This window comes from Sabethes cyaneus, chromosome 2 (genome assembly GCF_943734655.1).
Source record: "Sabethes cyaneus chromosome 2, idSabCyanKW18_F2, whole genome shotgun sequence".
In the NCBI taxonomy this organism is placed as follows: domain Eukaryota; kingdom Metazoa; phylum Arthropoda; class Insecta; order Diptera; family Culicidae; genus Sabethes; species Sabethes cyaneus.
Window position 1 is genome coordinate 211,802,343 of NC_071354.1, and position 27,242 is coordinate 211,829,584.

Consider the following 27,242-nt stretch of genomic DNA (forward strand, 5'->3'; position numbering starts at 1 on the left):
CTACACTTTCCAAAAAAAAATTAGTGATTGAAGACTGACAAGCAACCCTAACCACCCTGTAATGTATAGTTCTACTAAAAAATATTTGATCGTGAATCATGACAGCAATTCTGATAAAAAATTACCAGGTTTAGATGCCCTACAGAAGCTGTTGATTTGGATTACTAAACATTGCCTTTTAGGGATACGATATGTCACGCTCGTGATCTTTGTCGAGTGGAACGTAAAAACAAACAAACAAACAACAGAAAACAAATTTTTCAGTTGCGATTCGATGGATAAACAATACGTGAGAACCAGCATGGAGAGCCGGTCGGTACCTTCGAATAGTAACATTTGTGTAGAATCCTCTTTTTCCCGCACGTTCTAGAGATTTCGATTAGCATCGTTAGTCAACAAATTATAGGGTCTGCTGGCCAATGGTCAGACATTGCTATCAAATGTAATGATTGTTACCGAATTTCGTTTATTCGGATATCGTTCGCAGTGCCAAACATATTTCACGATACCCTAAATTCCTGCGACCTGAAAGCTAACGATGTATGAAAGCGCGAATTGCGCCGATCTGCTTCAGATATACATAAATATCGCGGAGCAGCACAAACTGATATCAGTTTTTGATAACCAATCTCTGATGCAACAAGCATAGTGGATCAAAACATACCTCTGTTTCTGTGCGTAGGCAAAATAAGAATATAGAATATTATTAAAACAGTCAATATTGACTAATCAGTAATAAATTAGAAATTTTATTTGAACAAGTGTTGAGTTTTTTGAACTGAGGGAAATGAAAGCAGCCGGAGCGAAAAACGTCGAAGTGGTTAGTTTGTTTAAATTATATACATTTAATCCAAGACAATTCGACATAAAATACGTCGCAGATAAAGCTGGTTTTGCATTGACCACGCCCCCGTCTATAAAGATTTGTGCTAAATGGGGCGAAATTATAATAATGAATACAATAAATATGATTGAAGTACTTTACATGTAAAGCTAAAATATTTTTTTCGATTTACTTTTACATCTCGATTTACAGATTTTAATTCTGATGATAATACTTGTAATGAGTACCTGTCATCCTCTCAACAACCGAAGCGTGCAACAGTCACCTTCAGATGAAAGCTGGATCAACAACGATGCAGGGAAATTCGAAAAATCAATTTTGACCGTTCTTCAGAAGGAAAATGATCGATTTAAGCGGGAAATCCTGTTCCGCCCTATTGCTGTCTATCGGGAGCAAATGGAATGCAAACGTCGCCGTGAGGAGCAAAAATTACTGTTACAAATTACAACCACGTTAGCACCCTAACATTTAAATATTTAGCATAGTTTTTAAAGTAACTTGTAGGAGAACATAGTCTCTATCGATCTGTTGTTCACTAGATCAATGCAGCGTATCAGAGCAATTCGTGAACTGTCCGCTCTAGTGCCAATATCCGTAGCCGATTGGGTTTCAACTTGATACAGCTATTCAGTTGGTCAGACCAAGTTGGTAGTTCGAACGAGCGCACAGTCTACATGACATACATGACCATTCGTTAGGAACGAAATGATCAACTTGAGTGTAACTGAAGAAAAGGATATTTGAATAGACGAATGAACCCCTAGGAAGTCAATTAAAGTTATTTCACACGATTTTTATAACAATACTGCCGTGGTAATCCTACTAAAATATTGCTCCGGAAACCAAATTTAGTATATTTAAGATTGCTTAACTTCAGAGTAGTTTTACGAATATCCAATTGTCGAAAGAATGTAGGATTAAATAGACAGTTAATAAAATGAAATGAGAAACAATAGATCTATCATTTCCTTTTTTAACATCATCTATAATAATCGTAACAATTAACAGTTACAAGCACGATGTTCTCTTTTGGCATCGGATCGTTTGTTGATCATATCATTAAGCTTCGCTTCACTTTTGAAACCAAATAGAGTATAATTTATATTTTTAAAACACGATAAATGATTATTGACGCCAACTAATTAATTATCTTTACGCGCAACTGAAGAAAAGATTAACGCGTTTAAAAATGTGTGCCATATCGACCGTATCGACTTTCAAAAATTTTAATTCGCAAAAAGAAAAAGCAAATATGTACCGCTTTCTGAGTGTGCCAAAAGCGAAGTTAGTCCAGTGTATCAACTACATTTCAAAAATTGAATTTCGATTAAAACAAAGTTTATTCTTGGATGTTTGTTCTAGAATGCTACGTTCAAGAGTTATGAATTATCAATATAAGCGATGGCCGATAAAAACGGAAAATTATCCCAGAAATTTTCTGGGAATATAGAAAATTTCGAAAAATTCGAGAATTAATTACAACATTTCGTTAAACGTATAGGAAACAGTAAGGAAAGGACAAACAAGAAATTATTGCAGCAGTTACAACTGCCTGCAAGTTTTCTCTCACTGATCGAAAATTAATCAGATTTATACATTCTATAAGTCGCGTCAATGTGTGAAAAAAAGTTGTATAAATTCCGCAGTTGTCCCATCATGTGTTTTGAGACAAAATACTGCAAATCTGTATTTTCCCCGTGTACTAAAACGATACAAGGAACAGTTTACATTTGATCACAAGCGCAGAACAGAAAGGTAATCTGCATGTAATATAATAACGAAGGGAAAGGCTTTGGAATTTTCGCGGTTTTATTAACATGAATTTCGGAATTTACGCAGGTTTTTTACGCAAATTTTAGAATTTACGCGGTTTTGATTTGCGCGGAACGCATATTCTACGTTTTAGCGCGGCTTGAATGTATAGTGTTTTGCAAAGTTACATCCAGTGGGTACTACCACATTTAACAAGAAAAAAATCTCTTATTTTGTTCTAGTTTGAATGTGAATGGAATCAGAGTTGAATCTTAGTCGACAGCGGTTGTTGAAGTAATGGAGCTACCACTTCAACAACCGCTGTCGACTAAGACTATATTTTTCCTAGTACTGGACATAATCCATTTCCAAGGCAATTTTTTACTGTACACCAGTACTGCTACTTGCAGAAGAGAAGTAACGTTGCTCATCGTTTTCGGTTTTCCAGTGCTTTTTGTGCTGGTGCTCAAAACTGATACTGGAAACTCGTACTGGTTCAAAGCAGCTTGTGTGTAAAGTACAGACAAAGCACGTCCCAGCGTGTGCTACAGTCAAGTAGTTTTTACCATGTGTCTTTTTTATTATTAGTAGCGCTGCTAAGTTATTGTGCAGTTATTGTGCCGGCAGCGAAGCCTGTCGACAGGCTCAGAAGACAAAAAAAAGAAGAGGAAAATTTGCACTTTGTCCAGTTTTCAATACGATGCGCTGTTTCCCGTTTTGTTTTGCCTTCGCTCACTTTTACTATAAACGGCTCTTTGAGCAATCCACCCGTTGTTCGATGCTCATTGAGGGGCAACAAAGTGTTAACACATCGATGAATTTTTCACTAGCAACATGCGACTGTTGTGCCACGGTTTCTTGATACGGCACGGCTGATTTTGTTTCACTTATACTTGTACCCCTATTACAACAATATGCAGCAGTTGCCGAGAACAAAGTTCAAAATTTCTCATTTAAAAGGACAATGAGCAAAGTGTGAGTATGAGAAAAGTACTCATTGTGCTAAAAGTAGCGTTGCACTTTATGCACAACAAGCGAGAAAATAACAAGCCTGCCAATCGATCAAAAACAGAATATAATAAATAAAAAAAATACACAAAAATCTCATGTCACGTAATTTCTTTTTACGTCTCAAATTAGAATTATCGTCTTCTCTTTTTACATCCATAATTTGAATTAACGTCCTTTTTTATCGGCCGAGTTTTTACGTCCCCCCTACAGCAAAGTCTAAGCCCCCCCCCCCCCCCCCAAACGTACTCGGTTTCGAGCCTCGCGCAAGTAAACAAAATTGCTGCTTACAAGCTTTTCAGGAATGGCGCTTTTGCGGGAGTATAGCGCGTATTCCGTCTGTAGAACAAAATTTACGTTGAGGTTAGCGAATTTAGTTCGACTGTCAAGAACCTTCTGGCCTTTGGGATTGGCCGATTCAAGGATTGCCAGTAAAGGTAATGGACTGAAAGTAATTGCATAAAGTATCGCTTGGCAATGGTACAAAAACGTATTTGTATCCAAATTTGTGCACGATGCGGTTAGTGCTGAGAGAATCATGCGGATGGCATCTGCGAAAAAGAGTTCCCAGCTAGCATTTTCATATGTATAAAAAAGGTAAAAATCAGCATTACGTACAGATATACATGCTAAATAAATCGTATTTCATGCGCAAAATTGGCATATCCGTACTATTTTGAAGGCGATATACGTGATTACAAGTGTTTTTGAGCGTTACGACTATATAAGTATTTATATACGATAATATACGATTAAGCGCGAGTCGCTCCGTACTACTCTACGATTTTGCGCTGAAAATCGTATGTATATCAGTCATTATCATTATATACGACAGAAAATCAACTTGATCCTACTTTATCCAGCTTTAGTTACGATTTTGAGTTTGTTAGGAGATATTTACGATAGTCTTCGTACATTGATATACGAGTTGGTGCTAGCTGGGTTGAAAGCTGCCTATAGAGGCAAAAAGTTACAAACTAGCGATCTGCTCGAGAAACCTTCTTTTGTCAATTTTGGAAAAACAAAGAACCATTCTTCCACTAAACTTCCCGAGAGATTTGAAAATATCGCTAAGTGAGATGGTAAATACACTCTAAGAAATGTAGAAGTGCTGTAGAAAATCCGAAGCCAACTCCTTCAGTACTTGTTAAGATGAAGAGTTTCTAGTCCTTTAGCAGACGACAGCCGGGGATGCTCTTGCCATATCAGGAATTCCTCTCCATTGTATTCGGTCTTGGGCTACTCGTCACCAATTCATTGCGTGTCTCCAAACCTGCAAGTTGGCTTCAACCTGGTCGAGCCTCGAGATGAGCAAAACGGATCACTATGGTGAACGCATCTGAGTCGGTTTATTTACTACGTAGATCCAGATCTTCAGAACGGTTCATCGGATCTTTAGTTACACTGAATATATATTTGGGTTTTATCCCATTTTTCAGGCAAAATCTTAGAATCGTTACCCCACCAATAGACCAAAAGACATAAATCTGCATAAGAGTCTACGGATAATATCGTTACGCTCGATCCTATGCGCTCTACCTATGATCAGATTGGCATTCCCAAATATTAATTCACAGCAAAAGCGTTTCCCGTACTACTAAGTATTTTAAACGGATTTTGCTTCATTTTGTTAAAATGCGTTTTATTATGGCAGCTACGGAGACATCCCCATTCAAACCTAAATTTGAAATTATTATTAAAGGGTCCGAAGAATAGAGTCATGGTCTGTGATCTCTGTGAAATAGAGTGAAGAGCTCCAAGAAATTGTAGGCAAAACTGTCGAAACTGGCGTAATAAAACCTAATGAAATTCTCACGGGTAAAGACCCATGGCTTATAAAAAAATATCCACGGAATTTTACGGATCCGGATCTTTTACATGGATTAGGAGCAGATTGCCTATCTCTAGTCGAGCCATCTAGCACGTTAGTCCCCTCAATTCCTGATGCCGGTGGGGTTCTTGAAGAGAACGGATTTCACTGCACAGTCGTCCGACATCCTTGCGACGTGGTCGGCCCACCGTAGTCTCCCAACTTTCGCCAGGTGCACGATGGCAATCTCTCCAAGCAGAGTCTATAACTCGTGATTCATACGCCTCCGCCACTATCCGCTTTCCGTTTGTACTCCACCAAAAAACAGTCCGCAACACCTTTCGTTTAAATACGACTAGTCCAAGTATGTCTTCCGTAAGAAAAGTTACCGTGCCTCAAGTCCGTAGCGGACTACCGGTCTGATTAGCGTCTTGTACATCGTCAGGTTTGTGCGGCGGCGTATGCTCTTTGATCGAAGCGTCTTGCGAAGGGAAAAGTAGTCTCGATTTCTAGCTTGAATGCGTCGTTGGATCTCCTAGACTCGTAATATTGTCGGCGTTGACCAGAGATCCCAAATATACGAACTCATGAACCACTTCTAGTTCATCGCCGTCAATAGTCACTGTCCGCTGCTTTCTCTGGAGCCTACCATATATTCCTACCATATATTTGGTTTTCGACGCATTGATTTGTAACCCTATCCTCGTAGCCTCCGTTTTTAGTCTGGCGTAGATTGCCTTCGCCGTCCGAAGATTTCTAGTAATGATGTCGAGGTCGACTGCGAAGGCTAGCAGTTGGCTACTGTTGCTGAAGATCGCTCCTCTCGTTTCGATGCCCGCTCGCCGGATCACACCTTCAATAGCGACATTGGATAATATACAGACAGATTTCTGATTTCTGATTTGACATGCTTTGTTTTGCAAGATTGAGTTTTTGTTCACTAGAAATCGAAGCGTTTGTTGATAAACGCTGATAACCTTTAGATATAAAGTATTTTTGACATATCCAAAATACTGCTTGAAGTAAGTGGTTTTTAAGTAAACCCTTCGATTGCCTGTTTACAGTGAAACAAACTTCCACCAACACATAAAACCACCAGAAGTCGGTTAGAACGATCAGTTAGTTTTCAATGAATTGTTTGGCAGATTAGGCAGTCAAAAAGCAAAGTTTAAAGTTAGACTTAAACGGCATTCAAAGACTTGACCCTCCTTTATAGACAGACTTCGCGCTACCGGCTGTTAGAGTACAGGATTATTACTGACTTTATCTAGCTCTATCTAGATTGAGCAGTCATGCACTAGAAATTTGCAACCAAAGTATTTGTTTACAAAACCTGATACGCTTTAATCGCAGAGTGTTCTAGGTATCAAAATTTCATTTGTAAAAACGAGTCTTAATCCATAAAGTCGTCGATTGGGAAATAAAAACAAACGTTCAAAAATCAATAGGAAAATTGATCTTAATCTTTATGTTTATTGATGTTTGTAATTTGTAATTTAAGATTCAAGAGACTTGTAATATCATATCGTTTAAAAAGCCAGAATAAGCGTAATCTATAGAAATATATTCAATTTTTTTTTACGAAATTGAACAGGAACAAAATTTTATATTCGACTTTCTGTTGGTGAACTGCGGTGATGTAATTGGAGACGCACTCGACCGGAAAACACAGTCAATTATTTTTCACGTTCTATGTATTTTCAGTTCATTCAATTTTTCGATGTCAAAAATTGAAAATATCTTTTCTGCAGTCATTGGAAACCCCCTTGTCATTGGAAACATCACAAGACTTTTTTTGGAAAACATAAAAAAACAATTCCTCTGCCTTGTATTTAGAAGCTGTGAAACAGAAACTCACTTAAACACAGAAGATCTTTTTCACGAAAGCCCGATTACTTTGGAGTTTCACGAGATAAATTTCAAAATCATTCTCTGTCTAATATTAACCAAATGACACGCCTTTGGCCTGTCACTGAAGTCCTACAACAAAATTAATTTAATGATGATGATGACCGTGATGCTGCTTCTGCTGCTGCTGACGTTGCTCGTATTCTCGTAGCTGTTTTTCATACTCCTTCATCAGCCGCTGATGTTCTGCTAGCTGCTGCTGGTAGTCCAACCGATCCTGCAGACTTTCTTCACGTTTCTTCTGTTTCGAAAGCTCCTGCTGACGGTAGACGAACAGTGGTCGAAATATTACCGCCCGTCGTTGCAAATGGTGCGCCTGCATCGGCTGAGTCTCTGCTGTGATTCCCGTTGTTGGTGAGGCACTCCCGAGTGAAAGGAACATTCCAATCGAAATCTGTTGGATCGTATTTTGTGCTGTTAAGTTTGAAAATTATATTTAATTTATACGCACGGTGAGGAGTAAAACACAGGAGTTTTTCATTTTCACAGTGCTGTGCACAGGATGAAACGTAGTGATTGATTGTAAACTTCGAATAACACTGAACCGAATTACGTAGAATTCAATGTTTTTATTTCGTAACAACAAATAAAAAGTGGTGATAATACTACAATCGTCATCTAGGTTTTCAACTGTCGCAATCAAGCGAAGGAAAACAAATGAAGTTCGTAAACAAATCATACTGAATTTGCGTAAAAAATTGTTGAATATTCGAAGAATATCCAGCATAGTCGATGGCTATCAACATTCGTAATTACATGCTAACCCGGCATCCATGCTCCTATACCCCCTTGGCAGAGGCTTTCATACTTTTTAATCATCGTGATGTTTGTTTTTCCTCCGTAGATTATCATTTCTAATAAAAAAAAGTTCAGATAGTGTGATTCCACTGAATTTACGAGGCGAGATCTACGAAGTGATCCAAAGTACTTCTCTACTCGCAGCTTCGAAGGAGGATCGTGGTCTAACAGGAGACATTAATTAATTCGTTTGTTTTGTATTGAAGCACAATAAAAAATTTCTACACTTAATTACACATTGGAGTTTTACTTGCACTTTTGACTGAGTTAAAAAAACGAGATACATTTTATAATCATTCACACTCTAATAGTTGTTAAAAAAAGTAGTTCTAGTCAATTAACCGTGATGCTGCTTCTGCTGTTGCTCGTATTCTTTTAGCTGTTTTTCATACTCCTTCATCAGCCGTTGATGTTCCGCTAGCTGCTGCTGATAATCCAACCTGTCCTCCACCCTTTCCTCCTGTCTGCTCTGTTTCGAAAGCTCCTGCTGCCGGTAGACAAAAAGTGGTCGAAATATTACCGCCCGACGTTGCAGCAGATGGGGCGCCTGCATCAGCTGAGCCGCCGTTGTGACCCCCGTTGGTGAGGCACCCGCGATAGAAAGGAATATTCCAATTGAAATCTGTTGGACCATACATTTGTGCTATTAAGTTTGAAAATTTTGATTAAGTTTTACGCACGGTGAGGAGTAGAACACAGGAATTCTTCATTTTCACAGGCACACGACGAAACGTAGTGACTGATAGTAAAACTCGAATAACACTGAACTGAATTTCGTAGAAATCAATGTTTTTATTTCGTTACAACAAATAAAAAGTGGCGATAATACTACAATCGTCATCTAGGGTTTTAACTGTTGCAATCAAGCGGGAAAAGTAATGAATTTCGCTAATCGAATAGCATTTGTTGAACCACTTTTGTGAATTAATCACTAGCTCAAAAAACTAAATTTGTAGTCGATGAGACTACTGTAAATGACCTGCAATCGTTAATTGCAGGTCAATAACTCAATGAGTCAATGTTAATAAGAGAATAGCTGCTATTCTTCTAGTTGAATAACAACGCAGATCAGTCAAAAATGAATATAACCGCTTTTTTCGAGACAAATGCCAAGGTCTACAGCTTATCAACAGATTAGTAAAAGCGTGCCATCTAGAAAAATATAGTTACCTGAACGTTAGCAGAGATTTTCTATTGTTTTGAATTTGTTTCATGTTTCAGTATGATTTAAAAATATATTAAACTAGGCAAACCGGCAAATTTTTCACTGCCACAAATAACATTCCAAATCATGTTGTTAATGTCATTCCCTTCTCATAATTTAAATTTAATGACCATGCGAAAAGCACGGGAATCCCAGGTTAATTCCACATATTTTCAAAACTTGGCCTTGTGATTAGTTGATTCTCATGGCGAATGCAAGACGGACCGGAAATTGAATACCCTTAAAGTCAAAGGATATATCGGTTGAGATCAGCGAAATGTTCAGGATGAAATGCTCATCCTTCCCTTTTCCCTTGAGTTTACCTCTGAATATCGTTGTTTCAATTACGTTACTCATTAGCTGCTTCATGACCAATCTTGTGACATTCATTACATAATTTTGATTGACTCAGGTTCCGGAGCATGATATTGGCTGATCCAATCTTACCGAAACCTACGTCGTGGAAATCTAGGCCGCTTCAATGAATTTAAAAACTCCGTTGCATATCTCGTTTCTTCTTCTGAATTAGTCATACTATCAATTGATTATATGCTTTGTTTGACAATGAAGTCCATAATTGATTTTTACTTTTACCGGAATACTCGTGCAGTGATGTCGTGCCTATCACTAGATGTCGGTTCTGGTTCCAAATACTGAGATATTTCCGTCCACTTTGGGTTGCAAGTAAATGTAATATATCATGCCGTCTTAAGCATATTCATTCATATTCCGTGGACTATATTCTGATGGAAGAGTTGTCCGGCGACCAACATTGTTGACTAATGAAGTTCAGTCGATCGGTCTCTATTACATCCTGCCTAATCATCAAACGGTATGCGTAGAAGCTCATTGAGCTGACCTTCTGATTTGTTTCTTTATCTTAAACACAATAAAAATGTTTTGTACTGATTTTTTTTAAATTGAGTTACACCGTTACTAACCTGTCAATAGATCGATCATAATATTTCGGAAATGATATCCGTCCTCTCCATGGCAAAATATACGTGGATATTGCTAAGCGTCATGAGTAATGGGCTCCAACAACACGTTGCAATTCGCCAACGTTACACCGCTTCCGAACAATATTACGGGATTCAACATTTTCACCAACAATGACGACAGCAATTTTATCAATTGTGAGGGCATTGAATCGACGTTCATGACCGCCTGTTGGTCCTTTATCTGCTCTAATAACGAATTTGTGTTCACCAGAAGGCATATGTTCCAACGTCGTCTTGAATAACCCTACTAAATCGTTGTATTGCTGAAGAAGTTCTTGCAACTCTTTCCTTACCAAACGTCAAACACGACAACGGTGCTGTTAGAAATCGAACGTAGCATCGGCCGATGATCGTAGCAGCCATTGGCTTAGCGCTCGTGATGGGTTTTCGAAGAATTCTCATAAAACATACTGGGCGCATGTGATACATAAAAATGATCATTATTGCTGTATTTCTTTTGCGATAATTTTTTTCGTAGATTTGTTTGTTTACAAAATAACAAACTGTTCAATATTCCACAATCTTACCTATGTTAACGCGCATCCTTTTCTCTAAACTAACTAGCTAAACTACTGAATAAGTGACCAATAAATATTTAGCGCTACGTTAACGAATATGTTACTCTTTATGTTTTGCTGTATCCTTACATAAAATCCCGGATAAAAAGAAACAATAACAGCACAGCAAGGTGACTCTAAACTTTGCATATTATTTCAGAAGAAAATTCTCATTCAAAAACAATGAGGAGAAGGGGAAAACCTGAAGCGTGCTTACGTAAATTGATAAATTATTTTAATGGAAAACAGCGGTGCCAAACACAGAAACAATGAAAAACTAACCTCAAGCGTTACTTTTTCAAGTGAAAACTTTTTACGTGTGATGTTATCTAGTTGTGTTCAAACGAAAGGAATTTCATAAAATTCAACAGTCGTATTTTTGTTGTTAGCCGATAATCCTGCGGAACTGTGAATGCTATAATGTTCAATGCTGCTAAGAAATGTGCTTCCATGTTTATCAAATGCTTTTCTTAGAAGGGACAATCAAAAAATTGCCACAGATTCGAACTTTTTTTCGAGTTCGTAAAACGTGATTACAATCTTTTTTCAAATGTTAGCGAGATATACCGGACAACACTTTTTCGAATAAGCAGCGTATAAAACAAAAAAAGCTAATAATAATAATAGTAATAATTTGAAAACTAATCTATCAGCTACTTCATGTACAGTTAACCTAAGCAATCAGTCCATGCGGGTGCATCTTATTTATTCTCATTGCATTTTAAATTTCAGCTAAATCAGTACCAGAAATGTCTGAATCTCTTTCTGAATAAGTCAGATAATTTACGGTTATTTTCCATTATAATACGAATCCCGATATCGAATGTATTTACAATTTAATTTCGTTTGCTCTTAGAGTTGCTGTAGCTTTTTGAGCACATGAATTGGTAACAATATCAAACTGTGCGGTATTTTGATCTAGAATTCGAACTGTAGGAATACAGGATCCAACGATTGGGCACTTTATGGGACTTGAAGAATGCGGAAGTCTTTCTCATCCGACAATTAGTTGCAATAACATACTAAAAGATTAGTATTTTTTTTCTCTCGCTATTCATGCCCAACCCTTCCTAATTCGTCAGTGGAGATGACAATGGAGTCTACAGTAAGGAAAGAGGACCAATAGAAAACGTAACCGATCCAATGGCAAGTCCCTACAGACCGCCTACTATCGAATACTCGACCAGAACGGTTCAATTGTTGTATATGATAATCTGCTAGATTCAGTTATATGTACATATTCTTACCACGCTCGTAGAGTCTGCACAAAATGGAGACATTTTACTTAATAATTAGTTGCCCCAAATACTTTTCATTGGGGGAGTTTTTACAACGGCTTAACGACTATTGCTGCTAGGTGAGCTGCTCTACTACTATTAATCCGACATAGAGGAACTGGAGGTGGAATTTTCCAAACGTTGCGATGAATTTACGGTTTGGTGTTCTAAATTTTTCGGTGAAAAAAAGCAAAAAGGAAGAAAAATTCAATAATTAATAAGTTGTATATTATTTTAAGCGGAACATGTTCACAATGGAAGCGAAAATTAACTAAACAAGAAACAAACGAATCATGCATGAATATGTCAATATATGAACGTATTTGACGAGCCTGGCAGAAAGCAAATCTTAATCTTAAATAGCAAGAAATATACAAAAAATTACAAAACCATAATCAAACGAAAATCTCAACTGGAATGCAGCAATAAAACGCTTATCCAGAGCTTTACAGTATCACAAACAGACTGGGCCACACGGGAAACAGAACAGAACATCACACAAACACACGCGTTATCAATCAATCAAAAACACAGCAACAAACCTAGGTAGATTGCACAACAGCAAATGCGAGTAAGCATCGGTCTGCTGCAGCAATGTCAATCAAAACTTTCAACTTTTTATTCCGCTTTGGATCTGATCTCCCGTAACTCAGGAGGTTCAGGACCCAAACGACACTACCAATTAAATGATCTCAATCTGCGGTGTCTGTTAAGACGAACAGGCCGACTCTGGACCGTTGCAGCGCTGTCGATGGCGAAAGTGGTGCTTGTTATGATGACGATGATGATCATGATCACGGTGGTGGTGCTGCTGATTGCGCGAGTTTATCGCATTCGGTACTAGCGTTTCCGAGCAGGATGAGCTATCGCTGAGTTCTAGCTCACAGCCTTCGTTAAGTGTAAGAGCGAGTTTAGAAGACAAAATGCGCGAAATGTTAAAAATGTTTAATGATTATTTAAGCCACGAATTGTGTGAACAAGCGAGGAAGAGATTCAGTTACATTTTGCAGCCAAGAAGCGATCTGCTGGTCTTGAAGCGTGCGGCTTCTTGAGGGGACTTGACTTACCTGCGACTACTCGTTCCACGTTTCGTCGATCCCGTATAATGTAAAATGCCGTCAGCAGGAAGAACACTCCGCCGATGATTTCCACAAAGCTGGTGGAAAACAGTGCGTACTGTAGCGCACGGAACTCGTTCAGCGGAGTGTTCACGTCGTTTAGATTGTGCTGGAATGCTTCCACCGTGGGCGCAATCGTCGTGGTGGCATTCTCAGCTAGCTGCGAGTAGCTGGCCAGGTCGTTCGGGAACACCGTTGATAGACCGTTTGTCGAAAGCCGTAGCAATCGCTTGAATGCTTCGGAGATCTGGAATCGTAGAGAATTGCTATAAATATTGCTGTCACAAAAAATCGAATTTCGAAAAAAAAGACTTAAATAAAACGTTTAATAACAAAACCAATTGTGCAAAGGAAAGCTTAGAAATCATTTTGTGGCCTTCTTAACTTTATTCGAAAACCTTTTTTCTGGTCCTCAGGTTTTTGATCGACAGTTTTTTCAAATCTTTTCGTTTTCAGTGAGCATACTATGGAACAGCACAGCGCTTTCGGATAGTGAGGGCCACTGAAATCACTAAACACTGTCGACAAGCTTCCGATATCGTCGTGGTATGATGGATTGATTGCTCGACTTTTGTGAGTACCTGCTCCTTTATTTGGCAGGTAGTTGAGAATAACTGTACTGGCGACGCGATGGAAAATCATTGCACTCAAGTCTTTTTTACTGAGGATACGTGGCGCGTAAAATGGTTTTAAAAAACCGCGTTAATTGAAAAATCATCATAAAAAACTGCGTTAATTCAAGAATACCGAAAACTGGTAAGCTGGATGAACCAGAATAAATGCCTACAACAAATTCAACTAAACGAACAGCTAATTCATTTCAAGAATAACTACGTGAAAACACGATATAAGATTTCGTTGCCTACGTTTTCGTACGAGACTTCAGTTTTGATTAGATTGAAAAGATCGATCAATCGAATTTCGGTAAACAAATCAGATATTTTCTGAGCGTGGTGGTTGGTTAAAACCACATTTTTAAAAGATGTGTTCTGATTGTAGACTTCAATCTAATTTTTAAGGATGAAATACGATATTCGTTTGTTTGTTGTTTCATTAAATACGTGGGGCAGACTGAGCCTTCTTACTGCTAAGTACTTTTCTCAGTTTACTTTCTTGATAGTCTTCTTCCGAATATTTCTAATTCGGAATACATCATTACTGACGGCTGTTGGATGGTTTTAATTTTTTTTAAATTTTTGCCATTAAAAGTGGGATGTTACCACAAACAATAGTTTGTGATACTACTGTTGATTTCGCACGTAATTACGCAGCAGTGTCTACCGAAATCCTCAATTGTTACATGTCAACGAAATCAACGTCTATGATGATTTTTCCGTGGACATTCCTTAGGATAATAAAACATATTTATAACGTCCTCTTCTACCATCGTCATACTTCCACCCGGAGGAACGAATATCGTAAACAAAGTGTATAAGACCAATGTCAATGATTTCTAATATTACTGCGCCGACTGAGGCCATATTTGGCAAGCTACTCTATAAACGTTAGATCGTCACGGAGCAGAGCAACGACTCCTCCACAGCTATATTGTTTTCCACAAGGCTTGTGTAGAGTTCCTCCCGGATGTGAATGTGCCGGATATTCTGAGTATTGTGTTGGTATAACTTTAGAATTTTATTCACCATTGTTTGCGAACTCTTCTATTCTGCTTGTTGATTCGACTTGTTCTGGTGTTTTGGTTAAATTTTGTATATACTAAAACAAGACCAAGGAACATAGTTGTTAAGGAATAGCTTTGCAATGCAGCGTTCAAATTCGGTGGCTTTCTGACCGTTTTCAAAATGAACTGATGAATTTTTTTCGGACCGTTTGTTATTTTGACGATTGTTTAATTGGAAGGAAAAAACTTCACTGTTTCGTTGATGTATGCCTGTTAAACCGCCTTTAGATCGATTTCGACTCGGTCTATGGTAGCTGATTGGGTATGGATCAATGCTTGGAAGTTCTTCTTGATGCGGTTTCCACTAGTGCAACAATTTAATTGTGGGTATTTGGCTATTCTCTTTGCTCTTCTTTTTCAGTGACACGGTTTTTTGCCTGGAGTTATAGAATTTGATATCTACGGCTTTTTTGCGGACAAAATCTGTTTCCTGTTTGATGGCTCTAAGTGCAATTGATACATCGTTTTTTACAATCTGCATGTTTATTGGTCTCCCGGGCGTTACCCTGCATGTTTTACCTGTATGGCCGAGGCGCCCGCATGAATAATATTGTTGTATAGGGAAAATATAGAGTCCCGACCGGAAATTTACTCCGTATGTCTTTAGTCTTTGGTATTTCTTTTCCTTTGATTGTTACTTTTAGAGGTGTATTGACTACAACATCTCATGTGCCGTTACATTTAATTCTTTAAACTTCTGTCACTTCAGAGTCACATTGAGTGTCCTGCTTCAAATCTTTCTCGTCACAGTCCTAGAGCATATTTCGGACGAAACGGTTTTTTTAGCGAATCTTGGACAGTACATTTTGAGTTTCTTCTACCGGATTTTAGCGGCGTCTGTTTCTGGTTTAATATTCTCGCTTCTAGATAAGCGATGTCCGTAAGCGATTTAGCGCCTCTTATAATTTCCGACACATAAATTGGATTTGTTAATGTCTTTACTTTGCATTAGTAGTTAAGACCGGCATTGGTAGCAGCATCGATATCCGCTCCTGCTATCAATCAACATTTTAATAATTTCAAGGTGATCAGTTTCTGCAGCATAATGTAACGATGTCTATACATTTGAATTTGGCAATGTTTTTTGAAGGTGGTAAACAATATTTACAGTCTTATGCAGTCTCTTAAAAATTCGAAATGTCTACATTTATGGTTCCTGTTATGGTTATCAGCTGAACTAAAACAGAGGAAACAAATAAATGACAAAACTTACCACTCCAACGAAGTACGGACTGCCGGCATCGCCGAAGGCGTGTGAAATCAGAATCTGGAAAGCTTCCGCCGTAGAGCGACGCGTCGGCACGACAACATACTGGTACGGGAAAGTAAACAGAGCGGTACGAAAGAAAGAGAGCAAAAAGAAAAGGTTAGATTTACATATTCTGTTATACACTGCTGGGCACCGCTCGGTACGCAAATATTCTCACAGAGGGACACGCACGCACGGGGGGCAGATCGTTTGACTCTAGTGACCGACAGATGACGCTAGTGGTCATCCTAGACGATTAGGTGCTTAAAGCGGGGAGGGCGGGCTTTTTCGCATATCAGGTATCCTACTTTACTGTGCTACACTAGTGTTAGTTGTGCTATTAGAGATGTCCTAAAATTCTAGATTAGTATTAATTAAGCGCGACTGTCCTACGCTAATTTAATTATTTAATTTTTACAATTCCGATTTACACGTATTGCGTTATTTTTTTCGATACCGATTAACTTTTTAAACGTTTGGTTTGCCTCCAATTGGGGCAAATTGTGTAGAATACTTTACTAGGTATTGCACTCGAGGTGGATTGTTTTAATTTGGATTGATTTTTGCAAGAAAGCTGAACTAACTAAGCTTTACACAGCGGAAACGAATTGTGTTAACATAAAGGTTAGAACGACGTGTGATACAGTTACTATAATGTTAAAAAGAACTTAATCCAAATTGGGTTGCATACAACCCGGTCGGTGGGTGGGCTCTACTGCTGTTGGTGGCGTGTGTGATTATGATAGGGCGCTCTGGATGGGTTCTTATTCCTAAACTCTCGGCCTGATTGAAATCGAAACGCGTGTTCTAGGGATTGAAGCATAGGTGCACCACCACCAACGGTGGTGCATAGTGCACTGTATGCTATTCACCGACCGTTGCGAATCGGAATATAAGGAAACGATTACCGGTAGACACGATACTGGGCGGAAAAGAAGTTGCTTTTCGCTTCTTTTTTTTCTACGAGTTCTTTCAAACGTGTGTGGTTTGAGAACTACCTGGGGAGACTAGTAGTTCATCGTTCTTTTATAGAGTGGGGCGATATATTCTTAACTATAAGCGTGGGCAGTTGTTTGAGAAGGGTTTACCTGTTCGGTTTCGTAGGAGAAAGAGTAAAAGCTATGCAGCAGTCTATTGAGGCATAGTCTGGTAGGGAAGAATTCTGTTACAGAGTAGCAAAGTAAATGAAGGTTTAAAATTGAAATATGAATGTATGCAATAGAGCAGCATGAAACAGCCACTAACTGTATGTGTTTCTGGTAGAAATTATGTACACAACCTGGCTGAAAAAATCTGGCAATTATCGGCAGTATCAGAAACCATAATTGAAGAGTATAGTTTAGATACCGTTAAATGATTAAAACAATATCACTATGCAACTATTATCAAGTTTAAAATGGAAAACGATTAATATGTACAAATGAATGGATGAAATATGATTATTATGACCATCCACCAACAGAAATAGAACGTAACAAGACAATGAAAAAGCATTCGAATAAACCAGAACTGAACATAAACCATTTAACGTAAATTCACATTAAAGTTTTTGTTATAAGGGTTACCTATTGTGTAATTAAGAATAAAAATTATTGAAATAGTGTAGAGAAAAACTATAAATTCACATAAAACAAAAATCAAACATTTTTTTACTGTTATGTTCAGGATACCTAGTTTTTCGAATCAAACAATTTGTTACGGAAAAATCTCTCACTCAAGTCGTAAGGAGTACACAACAATTCGCTTGCGTGCGTGCGATCGAGACAGAGGTGCGTGCCAAAATAAGATTTTTCTGTTTTGCGGGGAAAGGCAGACCGTGCCGTCGTTGAGAGAATATTTACGTCCCTTGGTGCCGCACAGCCACAGCCAATGCGGATATGTATGATATCCTCAAACAACAAACGTCAGCCGGCGCAATCACCGCCGCAAGTGTTCTTCTTACCAGTAAAATATCCGCCACAATTGCCCAATTGAGATTCAGTGCTAGCTCACCGAAAAATACTAAAACGTATGCTAGCGTGGCATTCGCGCTGACGAAAAACATGGCACTGGCCAGCAGCGGTGCACTCAGAATCAACCCGAACGCACAAATGCACGGATCCGCCCGCGGATGCTTGGATTTGAAGCGCTGCGATAAGTAGGATCCCAGCGGAACGCCGATAATACCGGTCGTCATCGTGATAGCACCGAACACGAACGAAACGCTAAACAATTCGTAAACGAGAAAAACGGAAGAAAACAAATTTAGCATACTTCTACTGCTACAAGTTAGTATCTAAACTAATCTCTAGACTAAAAAATGACATCACACTATTAAACTTCGGTGCTTCCTCTTTGTAGTTGTTTCCGTCTGTGATAGAATACGGCGATACTTTCGGTCTGACCAGCTCAGCTCAGTTCAGCTTTTGGGCTTACCAGCAAAATATCGGCTATAATTGACCAGGTCAGATTCAACGAAACTTGGGCGAAGAACACGAGGAAAAAACACCAACCCTCGTTGAATTTGGCCAAAACCAGTGCTAAAAAGATAAGCGGCGAGCTGCAAAACAGTCCGACAGCGCAAATCATCGGGTCACAGGTTGGATACTGCGGACGCAACTGCCGTGCAACGTAGGACCCCAGAGGAACACCTAAAAGTCCGGCAACCATCGCTATGACGCCAAACTTGTACGAAACGCTTTTGGGAAGAAAAATGTTATCCTAGAACTAAGCTTAAAATTGTCTAAGGTAAAAGCGAATACTCACTCATTCAGGGTAATATTTTCGTTTCCAGGCTGGGACACCAGTCCGAGATAGATGAATTTAGGTCCCCACCAGGCCAGTGCTCCGGCAACGAATGCCACGCACGTAAAGCCGGCAGTCGACAGCATGAAGGACGGATTGCGCACGATCGCTTTGATGTCCTCCCGGTACGAGGTTGCCTCCATGTGGTGCGTTCCTTCGCTCTGACCACGTTCCGGATCCTTGAGCATTGCGATCAGCATGACGGCCACGATGCCGAGAGCCGGCGTAACGCGCAGTGCCCACTCCCAGGAACCGAACGCTTTTGCCATTTCCGAACCGACGATGTAGCTGCAAAAAGGAGGAGAACGCGAAACGGATGGAGGTGAAATACATTTTCGAGAGGGATATACGAGTAAAAATTGAGTAATATGAGTCTCTTCTTAATTTATTTAAATCCTAGCGTAGAAGCCGTCACGAGATTATACAAGAAATGAAACACAATAGTGTCGTGAATCAATAACGGAATACAATTTATTTTGTGACAATTCTAGATCATTGTGATCTAAATGAGTATAATTGGTTTAAATAATATAGCATAAGCATAAGCTGCAGTAGGTTTCAGTGGTCCCAAATCAGGTGGAAAGCACGTCTTCATGGACCGTGCGACTAGTGTGCAGTTTTATATAACCCCTTTCGAGATATACGCACAATTTCGTAAATATCTCACTCTAGAAGTATTGCCCTTATAATACACTTAAAGTAACACTTATTTCTGCAGCAAGAATTATTATAGGCTCTAGCGGTCCCGAGTTTCGTGGAAAGCACTCCTTGGTGATTCGCGCAGCTAAAGTACAGTCATCCAAACAAGTGGCCCGCAATCGATCAACACACTGCTGACTGTCACGTTTGAAGTCGACTTCCGAAGTACCATAGCCGCCGCACTGCACGTATAATCGGTTGAAATTTGGTCCCTGAACGTTATCGTAGAGTCCCTCACGAATCATAATGCACCGGATTAGACAACTTGCTTTCCGGTTCAACAGAAAATCCCACGCTGCGTAAACCGCCAATTCTTCTAGAGAGATCTGCAGGATCCGGGCACATTGGCTTATCACGTTTTGCTGCAGTAAAGATGGAAGAGGTACTAATTGTGGTGTAGAAATTGCATTATCATAGCTCTGTTCGAAGCAACTAAGTGATGTGGATGCTCGCTGGTATACATCACATTGTGGAATTTCACTAAGCTTGCATTGAAGACAATCGCTGGTGCGGCGTACAGTCTGGTCGTTCAGGTTACTAACCGGATAATGCCGTGATAATGGAAGACCCACAACTCCAGTAGAATCATTCCAAGCTCGAAGTACCAATAGTTTACAGCGTTCTTCGCAGGGATCTCCAGCGTAATTGAGGTATTGTTTACATTCAATTTGAGCTTGCCGTTGGCTTTTCAGCACCGCCTTATGGTTGCTCGCGTCGCTGCTGGTCGCGAGAATCAAAACAAACCAAAACATGTTGGCAGGATCCACTGGTACTGATTTTCTTTCACGAAGTATGGCTGAAATTACACTGACCGGAAGAAGTAAAGCAACGTGTTTTATAATACCTTGGCCTAATCTAAATAACAAATACGCACGCTTGAAACGTGCCTTACTGCAGCGAAATACTGAATGAACGGTTATATACAACTGATAAACTCACTCACCAAATAAAGTTTCAACTTAACTAACCCTATGCAAGAAATACGCACAATTTGGTAGGACGGTTTCAATTGTCCCGTGTAAAATAGGCAGCGGGTTGTCAACAAAAGTTTTGAACAAAATTATGATTTTTTTTCAAACAAAAATACACAAAACAGATCTTTGATTTCAACTTTAATGTCGTGTGTAATAAATTCCGAGCATATATGGTTCAAATTACATAGTAGATAATCCGGCCCAATCAGCTAGTGGCAAGATTTACATGCCCCTAAGTCTTGGAAAGCACTCCTTCGCGGACCGTGCCGGTAGGGTGCAATTGCCCAAACAAGCAGCCCGCAATCGTTCGAAACATGCCCGGCCGTCACGTGTGAAGTCAGCTTCCGAAGCATGATAGCCACCGCACTGCACGTGTAATCGGTTGTAATTCGGTTCGGATCGAACGCTGTCGTACAATCCTTGTCGAATCATAATGCACCGCATTAGACAATTGGATTTTTCGTTGAACAGATAATATGACGCCATGTATACTGCCAGTTCCTGAGGAGATATTTGCAGCATCCGAGCACATTGGCTGATCACGTTGTCCTGCAATAAGTGCGGAAGAGGTGCAAATTGTGGTGTAGAAAGTGCATTTCCATAGTTCTGATCGAAGCAGCTAAGTGATGTGGATGCTCGCTGGCAAACGTCACACTGGGGGATTTCACTAAGTTTGCATCGGAGGCAATCGGTGGTGCGGTGCATAGTCTGCTCGTTTAGGTTGCAAACCGGATAATGCCGTGATAATCGGAGACTCACAACTCCAGTAGTATCATTCCAAGCTCGAAGTACCAATAGTTTACAGCGTTCTTCGCAGGGCCCTCCAGCGTAATTGAGGTACTGTTTACATTCAATCTGGGCTTGCCGTTGGCTTTTCAGTACCATCTTGTGGTTGCTCGCAACGCTGCTGGACGTGGAGATCAAGAAAAGAAACGAACTAAGTAACCAAAACATGTTCGAAGGTTCCACTAGTGGCAGAATTTCTTTCCCAGGGTCTGGCTGCAACTACACTGACCGGAAGGACTAAAGTAGCGTGTTTTATAATACCCTTGGCATTGAAAATAACAGTCATAAACGCTTGAAACGTGCCTTCTTGCGAAAGCGCAAAAATAATGAATGAACGGATATATACAACTGATAGACTCATTAAGAGGATAAAGTTGCTATTTATCTATCCCCTTTCGTGGAATACGCACAATTAGGTAGCGGTTTGAAAAATGTAAACTGCGTAGCGTTTATAAATTCCGAATAATAACAAATTTAGAAGAAAGTCATTTGAAAACTGACTTTGACATGCCGAAATCGAACGTGTCACATGCATTATTGAAGGTTCGAAGACAAGTGTCGAATGAACTGTTCTGGCCAAAATGCATCCGATGGAAAGATATTATAAGTGACTGCCTATCACGAAACCGGCATGAAGGTACATTCATCGTCATCAGTTCTAGCGATGATGGGCAGTCAATGATTCTCTGGATTAGATCAAACATGAACCTTCTTTAGCTGATTGGTACGCCTAACCGTCAGAAAATCGAGTTTGATCAGTTGACACTGAGCGTATATCTGACGTTCGACTAAATGATAAATGATACACAACATCCAACCCTAATGTCATGAGTATTAATGGTGTCTGAAATGATTGTTGCTTCGAATAAAGTTTACTGCTTCCATGTTTTGTAGATTTAGTAGAATTGATAGATTGTTTAAATCCTCTTGGAGTGCCAAGGCAGTTTGTAAGCGACAGCATTACTCGAAAAATTTTCATACCAGCTGCAAATGATGGTACGGGAGACGACATAAATGCGTCTAAGTCGCTTACGCTGATGTTGAAGAGTAACGGTCCTAGTACACTTCCTTGAGGTACGCCGGAAGAAATAAGAATTTTTTTTTTGAGCTAGCGGAGTTAACTACAATGAATGTAGTGCGTTCCGTCAGGTATGAACAAAGCTATTCTGTTATCCAATCGGAGAGAGGTCCATGATAGCGATAACCAGATTATGTGGTACAGTGTTGAAAGCTTTTGCACGTCCACTTGTCGGTTTGCTTTGATGCTCATTGGACTGCACTGCCTCATAGAAGCAAAATCTTTGAAAGTCATGCGTGTAACCTATATACAGTTGGGTGAGATCTACAATTTTTCTGAATAGAATATTATTTGTTTGTATTTACGCTGTAGTAAGTCAGTAATTTTTTTTATCGGCAAACGAACCGCCATTTATCAGTAATAAAGTTAACATACCTTTAGCAGTAGAAATTGAAAAAATAATGCGGTACTCTGTTCAAATAGATAATAGATTATACTCAGCTCTACAAAAGTTACATACACCACATTTACAGATTTCGCCTCAATGAGGCAGTTCGGTCCAATGAGCGTAAGTGGGCGTAACTGAGCATTGCAACCTTGATTGTTTGAATTTATTACATTTTTTGACGTAGGGCTACATCTTACGGTCAGGTTGGGGTTATTCCAACAAAATCTAAGAACGTAGGCGTTACGAAAAAATGATAGGTTTTGAGCACTCCCAAATAATTCGGTCGTTTCTAAACCAATTCGAAAGATAATTATCATAATTGATTAATCAACCAATCACGTGTAAGCACAGCTTTGCTTCCCGGATCTGGGATGAGGGTCGTATACGCATGCGATTTCGTTCGTTTCGCTTTCTGAAAAACAGTGACAAGGTCTTTCTGTTCGGTCACGAATTATTTCACCCCCAGGTTAACTCAATATAAATTTGAGGCCTGCGCCATTTGGTACGATATGAACCGTATCATATCGTACCAAATGGCGAAGGTCTCAAATTGATATTGAAGAAAGTGACAGGCGTCAAAGGAAATGATTCGAAAGTACATATCAAGATCAGCTGCATATGAGAGTGGACCCTTAATTTCCAACTCAACGTCGTTGAAATAAAGCCGTAAAATTAGTGGGCCTAGGTGACTTCCTTGAGGTGTAGCTGATGAGGCTAAATACCCAAGAAGCACTTGCAACATCTTCCATGTTGCTATTAAGTCTGGTTTAAATTGCAAAAAACTTCACTGGTTACAGTATTGAAACACGCAACCAATAAGCAACTTCATGTTAATACGTTGGATTCAGGTTATCCAGTACTTATACTGGTTGTCACAAATATATTAGTCTATATCTAGTAACATGAAACTTCATCGCAACATCGTGTTATTGTAATGTCATTGCTAAACAATAATGTCACATGATGTTGCATCATGTTGATTAAAATGTAACCAAATAAATACAATCAATGTAACATCATATTCCGCCATATTTTTATGGAAAAATATTTTTCAACGAAGAAATGTTTTTATTTTAACAATAATTACACGAACATTCTTCAGGAATCTATGGCATTTACTAAAATATAATTTGATTACAGTATCTAGTTCGATTTTACACCGCATTTTTCTATCGTAAACGAATTCTAAATCTGGCTGGTTTAATTCTTTAAACTTGAAAATTAACAAATTAATAACTTTCACGAGGCGCATCAAATAATACAAAGCAAAATTATATCTTACACGATAAATTTTGAATGGCATGAAGATTAGCTCATAATAGGCCCAAAAAACTAAAGTTTGGTTTCGCATTAAGGATATTAACGTAAATAATTTTCGTCTTGGAGACCAGAGAGGAAATTTGTGTCCCGGTTCCGCTAACCATAATTCGCGATTACGAAGTTGCTCATAATTATTTGGTTTTTGTGCGAGGAAAAAAGAGAAGAAAGTATTTTTGTTTTTGTTTTCACGCAAATTTTGACAACGCGACATATAGGATTACGTGTGAGTGTGAACAGACTTAAAATCTCTTTTAGTATCGTAGTCGCAAGATTTGACAACGCGACATAGGATTTCGTGTGAGTGCGAACAGGCTTAAAATCTCTTTTAGTATCGTAGTTGCGAATACTTGTTGTATTTAAAAAACGCGCATTGGGTTTTGTGCGAGAAAAAAAGAGAAGGAAGTATTTATTTTTGTTTTTGTTTTCACGCAAGTTTTGACAACGCGGCATAGGATTTCATGGGAGTGTGAATAGGCTTAAAATCTCTTTTAGTATCCTAGTCGCGAATTGATAGATAACGCGCAATGATGTTTCATCAAACATCTGTGTAACAATTGGTTCCACCTCTTGCGCTTTTTCAATCACATAACAGTTCGATAAAGGTAACTGATGCGAACTTTTACCATACTTGAATGTTTCAATTATAGTTGCGTAACCCTTCATGCAACAAATGGTGCTGCTTGGGTAGCTATCGGACCTACAGTCTCCGACGACAACCACTAACTGTCGATTGGTGAGCTATGAGTGAAACCATTGCAAAGGATTAACGCTAACACCCAGTCTTTGTAGTTTTACACTTGCCATGGCGTGGTTTATAATATTGAACGCTGCGGACAAATCGGCATATATAACGTCTGTTTGAACTCGTTAGGTCATACTGTGCAATATGTATAACGTAAGACAGAACAGATTAGTGGTAGTAGAGTGCTGGGAAGTAAAGAAAGGTTGATCGGCACTTTGATATTAGGCCGATTGAATAAAAAAGTTTGCTTTACTTCTCCCATAAAATTTACACGGGAGAAGCAAAGAAAACTGTTTTATTCACACGTCCTATTGCTTGCTGTGAGAAAGTAAAGATGTTAGAGCTGCCGAAAAAAGACTTCACCGTCGTAAGAAAAGCCACTGGTCACTGCTGGTTAGCGAAAAATCGGAGGTGGCTTGGCCTTGGAAACAACATTTCGAACGAGAGAGCAGCGACAGAGCTGAAAAACCGCAAAGCAGCTGGAAAGAATGGATCCCCGCCGAACTTTCGAAAGTCGGGAACGGTTGTATTGTACAATCCATCAAATTATACTAAAGTGCTACAAGTCAGGATAAACTACCTACGGACTGCTTGGAAGGTCTCATATGCCCTATTAACACTAAGGGCCATCGACTCGAATGCAACAATTATCGAGGCATTACTCTCCTCAATTCTGCATACAAAATTCTCTCCCGCATCCTATTTCTCAGATTGGGGACGTAGCAGGAATCCTTTGTTGGCGAATACCGGTGCGATTTTTTGAGAGGGACGCTCCATGACGGACTAAATGTTCACCTTGCGACAGATCTTCGATTAATTCAGGGAATTCAACTTGTTGACTCGCCATTGGTTTATAGACTTCCAGACGGCGTATGATTCAGTTGAACGAAATAAGCTGTGGTAGATTTTGCTTGAGCATGGCTTTCCAACAAAACTAATTAGGCTGATACGTGCTACCCTTGATGGTTCAAAATCAAGCGTCAGGATAGCGGGTGAGACAACGGACTGGTTTGTGACGTTAGATGGTTTAAAGCAAGGTAACGGACTATCGAGGTTGCTGTTCAGTGCAAGCGGTTCCATCATTACGAAATCTCATATGCTCCTAGGGTTCGCGGACGACATCGATATTATCCGGTGTTACATCGGTGTTAACCGTAGAGCTGTGGAAGAGGCGTACATGCATCTTAAGAAGGAAGCTGCGAAGATAGTGCTTGTTATAAATTCTACCAAAACAAAGTATATGGTGGCTGGCAGAGAGCGATGAAAGCCCTCTGGGTGTTGGAACTGCGGTGGTGATAGATGGAGATACTCTTGAAGTGGTCGATGAATCTGTTTACCTTGGTACGTTAGTGACACATGACAACGATGTAAGCCGTACAGTAAATAGGCGGATAGCAGCTGGCAACAGGTCCTTCTACGGATTACGTAGCCAACTGAGGTCCCGAACAAGGCTGTGCGAGATTTCGCGAAATTTCGTGTTTACCGAAATTTAACGAAATCGTACGAAATTTACCGTAGATTTTATGGTAAATCACCATTAAACTACAGTTAATGCTATAGTAAATTTCGCCGAGTTTCGTTAAATTTCGGTAAACACGAAATGTCGCGAGATCTCGCACAGCCTTAGTCCCGAAGCTTTGCAAAAGTCGTGGGCTTAAACCCTTCTTTATCGACAGACTTCGTAGCCAGCTGTTAGAGTACAGGGGCCAGTGTAACGATCCTCCTGACTCTATCTAGCAAGCACCGCCTAGCCGAGATTCGAACATACGACGACTGGCTTGTTAGACCAGCATCGTACCTTGAAGCTAATTGGGCGGTCCCGAAGCTTGCAACTCCGTACAAAACTTGCGCTCCATAAGACGCTAATACTCCCGATGGTACTCTACGGCCACGAAGCGGGGACGTTGAAAGAACGGTGTTTTTGAGCGTAAGATCCTGTGATCAATTCCATGCGTAAGATAAGCCAATTAAGCCATGCGTAAGATCAATGCGATCAAAGGCGCATGAGTTATGAAATATAGTAAGTATACAAAGACGCGGGTATAATGAAGCGACTAAAACGCGGCAGGCAACAGTGGGCTGGCCACTGAGATGCCACATGAGAGACCAGCGAAAACAAGTACCCGACACTTCAAAGCGGACTCCGTACCCGTTGGATGAGCGCTGTTGACGACGATACCAGAGCAGCGGGTGTTAAGGGCGACTGGCCAAGACCGAGAAATGTAGAGACGGATCCTGAATTCGGCATGGATTCGATAAGCGGA

The 27,242-nt window shown here is 39.6% G+C and overlaps 4 protein-coding genes across 6 annotated transcripts in view; 1 reads left to right on the top strand and 3 right to left on the bottom strand.

The window, feature by feature from the left end:
* The first annotated feature begins 695 nt into the window (after positions 1 to 695).
* Positions 696 to 1,717, top strand: LOC128738088 (uncharacterized). Its single transcript, XM_053832933.1, has 2 exons — positions 696 to 820; positions 1,037 to 1,717. Exons 1-2 carry the CDS (start codon positions 788 to 790, stop codon positions 1,307 to 1,309), a joined length of 306 nt encoding a protein of 101 aa, XP_053688908.1. The 5' UTR covers positions 696 to 787; the 3' UTR covers positions 1,310 to 1,717.
* A 5,239-nt stretch (positions 1,718 to 6,956) lies between these two features.
* LOC128737949 (splicing factor 3B subunit 4) lies at positions 6,957 to 7,893 on the bottom strand. Its single transcript, XM_053832733.1, has 2 exons — positions 7,774 to 7,893; positions 6,957 to 7,716 (listed from the first exon to the last, which is right to left on the bottom strand). Exons 1-2 carry the CDS (start codon positions 7,801 to 7,803, stop codon positions 7,411 to 7,413), a joined length of 336 nt encoding a protein of 111 aa, XP_053688708.1. The 5' UTR covers positions 7,804 to 7,893; the 3' UTR covers positions 6,957 to 7,410.
* Positions 7,894 to 8,063: 170 nt separating this feature from the next.
* Positions 8,064 to 8,860, bottom strand: LOC128737991 (uncharacterized). The gene is made up of 2 exons (XM_053832784.1): positions 8,801 to 8,860; positions 8,064 to 8,742 (listed from the first exon to the last, which is right to left on the bottom strand). Exons 1-2 carry the CDS (start codon positions 8,828 to 8,830, stop codon positions 8,458 to 8,460), a joined length of 315 nt encoding a protein of 104 aa, XP_053688759.1. The 5' UTR covers positions 8,831 to 8,860; the 3' UTR covers positions 8,064 to 8,457.
* Positions 8,861 to 10,769: 1,909 nt separating this feature from the next.
* Positions 10,770 to 27,242, bottom strand: part of LOC128734448 (protein spinster) — a 68,291-nt gene continuing 51,818 nt past the window's right edge. For 2 of the 3 annotated variants that reach the window (XM_053828651.1, XM_053828654.1), the window contains exons 3-7: positions 18,953 to 19,279; positions 18,150 to 18,411; positions 16,172 to 16,270; positions 13,227 to 13,524; positions 10,770 to 12,326 (exon numbers count right to left, since the gene is read on the bottom strand). In XM_053828651.1, the coding sequence (XP_053684626.1) occupies positions 12,259 to 12,326; positions 13,227 to 13,524; positions 16,172 to 16,270; positions 18,150 to 18,411; positions 18,953 to 19,279 (1,054 nt within the window). In that variant the 3' untranslated portion in view covers positions 10,770 to 12,258. Of the gene's footprint in view, positions 12,327 to 13,226; positions 13,525 to 16,171; positions 16,271 to 18,149; positions 18,412 to 18,622; positions 18,885 to 18,952; positions 19,280 to 27,242 lie in introns of all 3 variants that reach the window. The other variant, XM_053828652.1, reaches the window with a different exon arrangement.

What these genes read in the sequence shown, in the direction of transcription:
- LOC128738088 (XM_053832933.1), top strand. Translation starts at nt 788, where the DNA reads ATGAAAGCAGCCGGAGCGAAAAACGTCGAAGTG. An exon ending in GAGCGAAAAACGTCGAAGTG is followed by an intron (nt 821 to 1,036) that starts GTTAGTTTGTTT and finishes CTCGATTTACAG; the next exon opens with ATTTTAATTCTGATGATAAT.
- LOC128737949 (XM_053832733.1), bottom strand. Translation starts at nt 7,803, where the DNA reads ATGAAAAACTCCTGTGTTTTACTCCTCACC. An exon ending in CCTGTGTTTTACTCCTCACC is followed by an intron (nt 7,717 to 7,773) that starts GTGCGTATAAAT and finishes ACGATCCAACAG; the next exon opens with ATTTCGATTGGAATGTTCCT.
- LOC128737991 (XM_053832784.1), bottom strand. Translation starts at nt 8,830, where the DNA reads ATGAAGAATTCCTGTGTTCTACTCCTCACC. An exon ending in CCTGTGTTCTACTCCTCACC is followed by an intron (nt 8,743 to 8,800) that starts GTGCGTAAAACT and finishes ATGGTCCAACAG; the next exon opens with ATTTCAATTGGAATATTCCT.